The following is a 12,234-nucleotide window of genomic DNA, read 5'->3' on the forward strand; positions in this document are numbered from 1 at the left end:
ATTATTCATTTTGGAAAGTAAGAATGAGAAATTTCATACAATCTGTAGATATTGATGCATGGAGAATTATTAAAAATGGTCCACATGTTCCTCAAAAGAATGGTCCAGGAACTACAAAGGTTCCAAAACATGAAGATGAATATGATGACAATGATTGGAAGAAAATTTCTATAAATGCTAAAGCTATTAATATTTTGCATTGCTCACTTGACCTTAATGAATACAATCGTGTTTCAGGATGTCAATCTGCTAAGGAAATTTGGGATAAGCTTGAAGTGACTTATGAAGGAACTGATGTTGTTAAAGAGTCCAAAGCAAACCTTCTTATTCGAGATTATGAGCTGTTTGAAATGAGGCCAGGAGAATCAATTGCGGATATGAGTACAAGGTTTACTGATCTTGTGAATCTTCTCAAAGCGCTTGGTAAAAGATTTGAGGAAGCTGAACTTGTGAAGAAAATTCTTAGATCACTTCCAAAGTCTTGGGAAGCAAAGACTACAGTTATCCAAGATACCAAGGATTTTAAAACTTTCACCTATGATGAACTCATTGGCTCTCTTATTGCACATGAGATGGTATACAAAAAAGATGAAGTTGAAAATGAGCAAAAGAAGAAGAAAAGCATTGCTCTCAAGTCAAACAAGGATGAAGATAAGAAGAAAGGTGTTGCATTCAAAGTTGACTCAAGTGACAACTCAAGTGTTTCAAGTGATGATGAAGATGAAATGGCTGTGCTTGCAAGAAAATTTAAAAGAGCTTTCAAGAAGGGAGGAAGCAAATACAAGAAATTCTTGAAAAAGTATACTCCCAAGGATAAACATTTCAAAGATTCAAAAGAAGAAATTGTATGTTATGAGTGTCACAAACCTGGACATATCAAGCCCAAATGTCCACTACTCAAAAAGAAGAAAGGAAAAGAAGATAGGGCAAGAAAGCTATGAAAGTAGTATGGAGCAACAGTGAAGAATCTTCAAATGATGAATCAAGTGACAAAGAGGCTGCTCTCCTTTGTATGATGGCACTTGAAGAGAAAGTCGAAAGTTCACAAAAGGAAGAAGAAAGTGACAATGAGGTAAACTCTTATGAATCTCCTAATGTAGAAGAACTTGAACTTGCATTTGCTAGAGTATATGATGAGTATAGAAATTACAAAAGAAAGTGCACTAAAATGAATTTAGAGATTGAATCATTGAGATCACAAAATATTGCCATGTCCAATGTGTATAAAGAAAATGAATTTTACAAAGGACAAATTGCCATGTTTAAAGAACTAGATTTAGAGTTGAAAATCTCAAAAGATACTTGTGAAATGCTCATTGAGAAAAATAAAGTTCTTGAAACTAAAGTAGAGTCTTTGACAAATGATTTGGCAAAATTTACAAAAGGAAAAGAAACTCTAGATGTACTTCTTTGAAACCAAAGAATTTCAAATGAGAAATATGGAATTGGTTTTGATGGTTTCATGAACTATGACAAGTACAAGAATCATTTCATTAAAGCATCTACATCTTCCTTGTCTAATGTTACATGTTATTATTGCAACAAAAGAGGTCATATGATTAGCTCTTGTGCACTTAGGAAAGGTCATTTTAAGGTAAAGAAGGTATGGGTACCAAAGGGAACCTTACCTAAGGTCACTAACCCCCAAGGACCCAAAGTTGCTTGGGTACCTAAAGCTAAATGATTAAATTTCAGGTTTGTTGCAAAGGGATGAAGGAAAGTGATAAATGGTATATAGATAGTGGTTGTTCAAAGCACATGACTGGTGAAAAGGACAAGTTCTCAAAAATCACAATGAAAGATGGAGGATATGTAAAATTTGGAGATAAAGGGAAAGGAAAAATAATTGGAAATGGCATAATTGGAACCAAACCTTGTATTGAAGATGTATCACTTGTTGAAGGTTTGAAATACAACTTACTAAGTGTAAGCCAACTCTGTGATAAAGGTTTTGAGGTAAAGTTTACTTCTTCTCTGTGTACAATCAATAACTTAGATAATGATACATTGTTCATTGCCAATAGATCCAATAATGTTTACTTGCTTGACATGAATAATTTTGAAACTAATCATGGTACATGTCTAGTATCTCTTGATAACTCTAGTTATTTGTGGCATAGAAGACTAGGTCATGCAAGCATGCATACACTCTCAAAATTGTCTAAGAAAGAACTTGTTAATGGTCTTCCTAAGATTAAGTATGAAAATGAATTTCAATGTAGAGCTTGTGCACTAGGAAAGCATACTAGAGCATCTTTTAAATCTAAAAATATTGTGTCTACCACTAGGCCATTAGAATTGCTTCATCTTGATTTATTTGGACCCGTAACTCCTACTAGTCTTGGTGGAAAGTCATATGCTTTAGTTATTGTTGATGACTATTCAAGATATACATGGACATTTTTCCTTGCTCATAAAGATGAAACTTTTGAAAAATTCACCTCTTTTAGTAAAATGGTTCAAAATGAAAAAGGCTTTTGCATCTCATCTATAAGAAGTGACCATGGAACTGAATTTGAAAATCATTTGTTTGAGAAATATTGTGATAAACATGGAATTAATCATAATTTTTCAGCTCCTAGAACACCACAACAAAATGGGGTAGTGGAAAGGAAAAATAGGACTTTGCAAGAAATGACTAGAACTATGTTGAGTGAAAATAATTTACCAAAATACTTTTAGGCTGAAGCTGTTAATACATCTTGCTATGTGTTGAATAGAGTTTTGATCAGACCAATTTTGAAAAAGACCCCCTATGAGCTATGGAAAGGAAGGAAACCAAATATCTCATATTTCAAAGCATTTGGTTGTAAGTGCTATATTTTAAATAACAAGAAGGATAACTTAAAGAAATTTGATGCTAAATCTGATGAAGGAATCTTTCTTGGGTATTCAACAAAGAGTAAAGCCTATAGAGTGTTCAATAGAAGAACTTTGGTTATTGAGGAAACTATTCATATTTTGTTTGATGAGACTAACCCTTCTATTAGAAGGAAAAATGCTTGTGATGATAATAATGAGCAGATTTTTGGAAAAGAAAATTCAATATCAAGTCAAGAAATGGAACAAGTTGATGACAAAGATGAGGAAACTCAAGGAGAAACTACAATAGATGTCCATGATGCCAATGAAGATCAAATTAATGAAGAAATACCAAATTTGGAAGAATTACAAGTAAATGAGCCCCAACATGAAGATTTACCTAAAGAATGGAGATTCCATAAAAATCATCCTCAAGAAGACATTATTGATGATCCATCTCAGAGGATGATGACTAGAGCTCAATTGAGAAGATATTTTGGTAATGTTGCTTTTGTTTCACAAATTGAACCTAAATGTTTTGAAGATGCTCAAAATGATGAAAGTTGGATTCTTGCTATGCAAGAAGAACTAAATCAATTTGAGAGAAATAAAGTTTGGAATTTAGTGCCTAAACCAAAAGATCATTCAATTATTGGTACTAAATGGGTTTTTAGAAACAAAATGGATGAAAAGGCAATGTTGTTAGGAACAAAGCTAGACTAGTGGCTCAAGGCTACAACCAAGAGGAAGGGATTGATTTTGATGAAACCTTTGCTCCGGTTGCTAGAATTGAAGCTATTAGAATGTTGTGTGCCTTTGCATGTTACAAGGATTTTATGCTTTATCAAATGGATGTCAAGAGTGCATTTTTAAATGATTATATTGATGAGGAAGTGTATGTTGCACAACCTCCAGGTTTTGAAAATCATGAGCATCCAAATCATGCTTATAAACTTACTAAAGCCTTATATGGTTTAAAGCAAGCTCCTAGAGCATGGTATGAAAGGCTTAGTAAATTCCTTTTACAAAATGATTTTCAAAGAGGCAAAGTGGATACAACACTTTTTGTTAAGAAGCATCATAATGATATGCTCATTGTGCAAATTTATGTTGATGATATAATTTTTGGTGCTACTAATGAATCTCTTTGCAAGAAATTTTCTAAGATTATGCAGAATGAATTTGAAATGAGCATGATGGGTGAGCTCACATTCTTCCTTGGACTTCAAATTAAGCAAATGAAAGATGGCATCTTCATAAATCAATCAAAGTACATCAAGGATATGCTAAAGAAATTTAAAATGGAAGATTTGAAAAGCATGGGCACTCCTATGAGTTCAACAATCAAAATTGACAATGATGAAAAAGGTAAAGAAGTGGATACAAAGCTTTATAGAGGTATGATTGGCTCTTTTTTGTATCTTACTGCATCTAGGCCAGACATACACTTTAGTGTTTGCTTGTGTGCAAGATTTCAATCATGTCCAAAAGAATCTCATCTAAGTGCAGTTAAAAGGATTTTTAGATATCTTATTGGCTCACAATCAATTGGTTTATGGTATCCAAAGTGTGAATCATTTAATCTTGTTGGCTATAGTGACTCTGATTTTGCTGGAAGTAGACTGGATAGAAAAAGTACTTCAGGTACTTGTCAATTTCTTGGTCTTGCACTAGTTTCTTGGCACAGTAAGAAACAAACTTCAGTAGCTTTATCTACAAATGAGGCGTAATATATAGTCACGGTAGTTGTGTTGCTCAAATTTTATGGATGAAACAACAATTGGAAGATTTTGGTTTAAAATATAATCTTGTTCCAATTAGGTGTGACAACACGAGTGCCATAAACTTGATCAAAAATCCAGTCCAACATTCAAGAACTAAACATATTGAGATTAGACATCATTTTATTAGAGATCATGTTCAAAATGGAAATATCAAAATAGAGTTTGTTGCCTCTGAAAATCAACTTGCTGACATTTTTACAAAGCCTCTTAATGAAGAAACCTTTTGTAGAATTAGAAGGGAAATTGGTATGTGTGAATCACTTGCTTGAAATCTAAGTCATAATAACTTCATGTATCTACATTTTATTGAATGTGTAATTGATCTACTGTGATATTAGTTTGCTGAAAAATCCTTAAAGCATATTAGCTGACCTGTTTGTGTACTCGTGAAATTAGTTTACTAAGTTGTATACTAATATTGCGTGGCTAAAATTAGTTTGCTATATCATGTACTGTTCAAATTTCAAACCAAAAGGTGATTGTTCTTGAAGTTTTCTACGTGTTCACCAATGCATTTATCTTTCCACATTTGATATCATACTCTCTGTAATGTGTCAGACATGTAGAAATGTGTTTTTGTGTTTATAGGTATAGGTAGACTTGCTTGAAATGCAAAATAAAATAAAAAAAAAGGGGGGAAAGAAAAGGGAAAAACAGGTTCAGTTGAAAGTACAGTGAAAATGAAAAGCGTGGGACTCAAGAGGACTTAAACCCTCTGCCACACGAAACCTCCCACGCTTTCTCTCTCTCTCTCTGTTTCGATTTCCGACATCCCCAAAACCATACCCAATACCTCTTTCAGGCGAAGCATACCCTAACTCACCAAAAATCTCAATTTCCTTTTCTCTTTCTCTCTTCACTCATCGAACTACCATTACCCGATTTCATTTTGTCTCAATGGCTCGCACCAAACGAAAATCCCCTGTTGTTGCCGCTGCTTCATCTTCCTCATCAGCCTCCGATGATGTTCCTGTCGCGGCATTGCGGAAGAAAATGAAAGGAAAGCAAAACGTGCCGAAATCAAAATCAGTTAGTGAGTCTTCTCACTCATCCAAGGGTGTCGAATCCCCTAAATCGACGTCAGAAAAGAAAAAGACGGTACAGAAGCAAGGGACAGATGCTAAAAAGAAAATGGGTATTGAAAAACTTTCGGGTTCAGTGGATAAAGCACTGTTGGATTGCAAATTCATCAAATGGGAGAACTTTAATCAGGTAAACTTTCACTTTAAAGAGCTTTTTGAGTTTCAAGGCTGGTTGGGTGTCTGTGAATGTGCAAATGAGTACTACCTTAGGCTTATACAAGAATTTTATAGAACCATGAGAACTGTTGATGATGAGGATCGATTTGAAGTGATTTTGAATACAACTACATATAGTGTTTCTGTTGAACTGATAGCCACGGCTTTGAAATTGCCCAATGATGGAAATAAAATTTCCTCACATAAGGATGTTGCTAGGGTGGCAGGGTTCAATCTGATTGAGTTTGAAAATGAGGTGTTCCCTGTTAACACTGCCAAAAATGAGAAATCCACCAGTACCAAAGCCCTCCAGCATATCAAAATTATTCACAGTATGGTGAACTATGTGTTCTGTCCGAAATCTGGCAGTTATGGGTATTTGAGTCACTTGGACATGTGTATTATGTGGCATATTGTGCATAAAGTTAGATTGAATCTAGCTTATTTAATTTTCAAAAACATGTGCAAAGCTTACGGAATTGGAAAACTGCCGTATGCACACCTTCTGTCTGCTGTGTTTAAAGAGCTACATGTGAATGTTTCTAAGGAAAGCTCTAGGGCTGACTTGATAGTGCTTAGAGAAATACATTCAGACACTGATGGGAGAAAAACAAGATTTGAAAAGGGTGGTTCCTCCTCTGCTAAAGTTGATTCTGGTTCTGCTAGTGAAGTTTTGAATGAAATTCAAGGGATAAAAGCTACTGTTAATGAACATTTTAGTTCAACAAATCAGTCCCTTGACATTCTCAGAAAATTTGTGGATGTGGTTGACTATAAAGTGAGTCACCTGCTCACTCAAAATGAGGAGTTAAAGAAGCTGATTATGGCTCTTCAGCAGGCCAAGGAAATTGGAGTTCCAACTAAAGTTGAGGCTGCTACTCAGATTTCTGCTGATAAGGAAGAAAGCAACAAAGTTGAAGAGTCTCCTGCTGATATGGCATGTGAAAGTGGTCAAGTTGCTGAAGCTGAACTTGAACCTGTAGTGGATGCCCATGATGAGCATGTTAGTGACCAGGTTCTTGAACCTGAAATTGGTCCTACAGCTAATGTACCTACTGAACTTGATGGTAACAAGGTTGTAGAAGCTGAAAGTGAGTTACCAAAGGAAGGTGAAAAGGTTCTAGAATCTGAACAAGTTGTTGAACCTCCTCCTGCTCCACTAGTTGAGCCAGCTGCTGCTCCTACGCAACACCAGGAACCTTCTTTAAAAGATCACCAAGCTAGTGCTCAAACTCATTTATTCGCAGCTGTCGCCTCGCAAAGAAAGAAGGTAAGAAAAGGTACAAGTCAACCGTGTCAAATCCATACCAGACCCTCGCTGCTGCTCTTCAACCACCTTCTGAAGATGATGAGGCCGACAAAGATGGTCAAGTGGCTGACCAAGCACCTCCGGCCCCTGTTATTAAACTGCCTAGGAAGAAAATGGTGTCTTCAAAATCCACTCGCAGGAGTAACAAACTTAAATAGGATCTCCTCTGGATTTTTAGTTTACTGATTGCATATTTAGTTTACTAGTCTGTTTGCTGCTATTGGTGTTTAGTTTGCTACTGTCTATCTTACTGCATTTACATTTTGGCTCACATGATTCTTTTTGGGTACTTTCTCCTGTTTCCTTTTTTGATTGATGACAAAAAGGGGGAGAATGGTTATGGATATGTGAATATGTGTTGATGACCATGAAAATATGGAAATGTGTTGATATATATATATATACTTGTGAAGTGTGGTGATATATATATGTGATGATACTTGTGTTGCTGGATATATGCTTATACTTGTGATGATACTTGTGTTGCTGGATATATGTGATTGATACTTGTGAAGTGTGAATATGCTTTATAGCATAAATTCAGGGGGAGCTTACAATAGATTTCTTGGAAATTATGTGCATATATTTAGGGGGAGCATTTTCGGTATACTATACTTGGATTTACATACTCACATAAATTCTCACACACTTTTATTTTTGACTGATTGATTCAGTTGAGTTTTGTCATCATCAAAAAGGGGGAGATTGTTGACCCCGTGTAGCTCAAAATGAGCATTGATTTTGATGATAACAAAACTCAAAGAGAATCTATCTAACCTAACCTTAAAGTGATGTGTAGATTCTTTGTCTTATGCATAAAGAACCTTTGAAGTTGTATCTAAGAAGAAAGGATACTCAAAGGTATTTCAAGACAAATACAAAATGAGAAAAAGGCTATGGAAATCAAGACTCAAAGCAAAGGTATGAGAAGCATAGTGTTAGAGTCTTAGGTCTTTTTGTGAAAAAGAATAGATGAGAATTTAGTCATATGGAGCTCAAAAATGAAAATTTATTTTCTGATTACTTTTTCTCATCATGACCTTGAACACAACTATTGAAACATTTTTTAAAGGTCTAAATCATTTTACATTGCAAGTTGAGACATGCAGCTGTTGACTTAGTTTCCTAACTGGTTTGCTAAAATTTTCGGTTTGCTAATGTGTTTGCTAAAAACATTAGTTTACTAACCAGTTTGCTGACTGCTCCTAAAATTTTATTAGTTTGTTAACTGACCAGAGCTGCTCAACTTCGCACAAAAGGACAAAATAATGGCTATTTTGTCTTGGGCAGTGTGTATAACGTTCCAAAAGGGTTTCAAACGGTCTAAAATGATTTGGGACTATAAATACACATTCTTCACTTCATTTACACTTAATGAAAGCTTACATTTGAACTCCAACATTGATTTTTCATTTATTGCTTTCATTCAAGAGCTTTAAAGATTTTGAGCTTCTATTGGCCAATCAACTCATCTCTTCTTTATAGTTTGATTTGTATTGAGTAAGAGTGAGTGTTGAAATATTGAATTGCATTTAAGAGAGGTTGTACAAGCACCTATTGAAGCTTGGGAGTGTGAGTGCTTGAGATAGCACTTGTGAAGGTGTCAAGCTACCTTTGTAAAAGCTTGGTGTTGAGAAATTGTAAAGGGCTTTTGGTCTCTTGCCTTCAAAAGAGCAAATAGTGGAAAGAAGACTCAAAGAGGGTTCTTTGAGAGAGTGGATGTAGGCTAGTTAAGCCGAACCACTATAAAAATCCTTGTGTTTGATTTCTCTAACCCTTACTTCCTTACTTTTGTGCAATTTTAAATTTTCCTCATATACATGATATTGAATGTTGGTTAAATAGATTGAGTTGATAAATTTGTTGACATTTTGAGTGACTTGAGAAATTGGTTGTATATTGTATGATAAATGCTTTGTTAGATATTGCCATATAAATTGATTGAGGCTTGAATTGAAACTTAGGAACACATTGTTGAAGCACATATTACTTTTATTTTACATAGAGAAACACCTAGTTGAACAAAGCCACAATTTTTCATTAGGCTACAAGCAAGGGCCGAAAAATTGTTAAAGTCCAATTCACCCCCCTCTTGGACTATTTTGGGACAACAGAAGGTGTTTCGGCATACTGCGTGGTATGCCTTGCTCGACTACACTGTAGACGGGTGAGGGGTGTCACATTTAGTGGTATCAGAGCACGGTTTAGGTGTTTCTGGGTCTAGATAGAGTCCATACCATGCATTGCATTTGTAAAAGTTGAGGTGACACTAATGCAGACCTGTTTGCCTTTGATTTTTTTGGTTGGGATATGGATCCGACATCGCAAAGAGCAATAGAGGAAGGGATGGAGAGTCATGCTCCACCCATGGCAGAAGCTGAAGGCAGAGGAGAACCTACTCCACCAGAAGCTGAAGCACCTGCATAGCCTCAGTTTGCATTATTCTAGCAAATAACTGAATTCTAGAGGCAGATGATGGGGGCAATTCCACCACCACAACCACAGCCACAACATCTGCCACCACCACAGAAGTCCCATTTAGAGAAGCTGAGAAAATATGGGGCTGTGGATTTCCTAGAAAAGAAAGAAGATGATCCTCCAACAGCCGAGAACTGGCTAGATAGAATAGAACTGGTACTGAGACAACTTCACTGCACCCCAGAGTAGAATTTAGAGGGTGTTGTGTCCCTACATCAGGATGATGCATACTAGTGGTGGGACACGGTATCCAGGGAGGTGCAGCCTGAGCAAATCACATGGGAGTTCTTTCTTACAGAGTTTAGAAAGAAATACATTAGCAATGTGTACTTAGAAGAGCGGAGAAGAGAATTTATCAGTCTGAGACAGAGGCAGTTATTAGTGGCAGAGTATAAAAGAGAATTTGTCAGATTAAGCCAGTATGGAAGGGAAATAGTACCCACAGAAGCTGAAAGATGTAAAGATTCAAAGAAGGGCTGAATGACAACATTAAGATTATGATAACAGCTTTGGGGATTTCAGATTTTGCAAAACTGGTGGAAGCTACACTAAAAGTAGAAAGAGTCAGAATTAATGAGCAGAGCAGAAGGGAGAGATAGCAGAAGAGAGGTCCAGGTCAGACCAGTGCATCCTCTGCTCCTGGTAAGAAGTTCAAAAGTCCTCCTGCTCAGAGTGCTAGTCAGCCACAAGTTCAAGGCCAGTCCCAAAGGCCCAAATCTTAGTTCACATCAAGGAGAGGCTAGTCTACACTATCAGTGGGTAGCTCTCCAAGGATGATGTTCAGGGGACCAGCCCCAGCATTCTCTTCGACCTGTCCACACTGCCAAAGGTGGCATAAGGGGGAATATTGGTGAGTGATTGGGGCTTGCTTTCGATGTGGGTCTACAGAGCATCAAATCAGAGATTGTCTAAGGAGGACTGCTACAGTTACTCCAGCATCAGTAGATAAGCCTACCCCTACAGCTCAAAGGGGTAGAAGGCAGGGTAAATCTGAGGTAGCTAGTACATCACAGAGGCTAACAACAGAATCAGCTGAGAGGTTAGAGGCCAGGGCACTAGCAAGGACGTATGCCATGAGAGCTCAGGAGGAGTAGGATGCTTCAGATATCATCAGGGGTATGTTCTCTCTCTATGACATACCTGTGCATGCATTGGTGGATCCAGGATCCACACATTCATACATCTACATTGAGTTACCCATGGAAAAGGGAATACAAGTAGAGAAAAGTAACAACACATTTTAGTCACTAACCCACTAGGCCACAATGTGGTGGTAAATAGAGTGTGTAAAGGTTGCCCATTGAGGATTCAAGGGTATGAGTTCTCGGTAGATCTGATTTAATTGCCTTTCCATGAGTTTGATGTGATCTTAGAAATGGATTATTTGTCACGTCATCAGGCAATAGTGGATTGTAAATTGAAGAGGATTACATTGAAAAATCTTGAGAATGATGAGATAACCGTTGTAAGAGAAAGGACAGATTTTATGTCTAATGTCATTTCAGCCACTGTTGTAAGGAGACTGATCAAGAAGTGTTGTGAAGCCTACCTAGTGCATGTGGTTGATACTAGAAAGGCTAGATCTAGTCTCCATGACATTCCCACTGTGAATGACTTCGCTAATATGTTTCTTGAAGAATTGCCTGGTTTGCTACCAGAAAAGGAAGTAGAATTTGCTATTGAGGTACTGTCGAGTACAGCACCAATCTCCATTGCTCCTTATAAGATGGCACCCACTGAATTGAAGGTGCTGAAAATCCAGTTGCAGGAATTACTGGATAAGGGGTTCATACGCCTCAGTATATCAGCGTGGGGAGCTCCAGTACTATTTGTGAAAAAGAAGGATGGAACTTTGAGATTATGTATTGACTACCGGCAGCTAAACAGAGTAATTGTGAAGAACAAGTACCCATTGTCACACCTTACCCCTCCTCCGTAAGGCATAACATGATCCTGTAGTATACCTAATGAATTACCAAACTTCATCTACTGATAACCCATTAAATACACTACAAGGGATTTTAAACCTTTTCTTATTTCTTTTTACAGTGGTGAGCATTTTTGACAGGTGTTAAAAAAAAAAATTTAACTGAAGTGAAACAAAATAACAAATATGAAGTATCAGTAATTTCTGTAAAAATTTTGGCAGAGTACCGTCTGTATTTTGAATAAAACAATTCTTCAAGAACCTGTAAAAAGTACTTCCAATATATTTGTTCAATCCCAAACTCCAATATGGGTCAACACAAATTTATTTTCTCAATATTTGTCAAACTCAATTCAACATCAATTTCCAATAGCTCCAAAAGCTGAGATAAGAGAAATATATTACAACATTTTTACAGGTCAAAATAATTTATAACTTTAGTTTACAATTGCTCAAGACCAAGTACAATAAATACATATAGTGCACATACATTACAACAAAAATTACAAAAAGGTGGTATACTCAATATATCCGGCAGAATCCAAAATATAGCACAAGCAGCCTATTCTGCTGCTCTGTCTGTCTGTCTGTCTACCTATAACAGCAATGAAAAAGCTTTCGCTGAGCTAATGTCTCAGTGGTGCACAATATTGAGGAAATGCAATTTAAAACCATAAACCATAAGTCATATAAACT

The 12,234-nt window shown here is 36.5% G+C and overlaps 1 protein-coding gene across 1 annotated transcript; it reads left to right on the forward strand.

Moving 5' to 3' along the window:
• The first annotated feature begins 5,483 nt into the window (after positions 1-5,483).
• On the forward strand, positions 5,484-10,705 carry LOC131174027 (uncharacterized). Its single transcript, XM_058137058.1, has 4 exons — positions 5,484-5,721; positions 5,836-7,094; positions 7,136-7,274; positions 10,500-10,705. Exons 1-4 carry the CDS (start codon positions 5,484-5,486, stop codon positions 10,703-10,705), a joined length of 1,842 nt encoding a protein of 613 aa, XP_057993041.1.
• The last annotated feature ends 1,529 nt before the right edge of the window (positions 10,706-12,234 follow it).

This window comes from Hevea brasiliensis, chromosome 15 (assembly GCF_030052815.1).
Source record: "Hevea brasiliensis isolate MT/VB/25A 57/8 chromosome 15, ASM3005281v1, whole genome shotgun sequence".
Taxonomy (NCBI): Eukaryota; Viridiplantae; Streptophyta; class Magnoliopsida; order Malpighiales; family Euphorbiaceae; genus Hevea; species Hevea brasiliensis.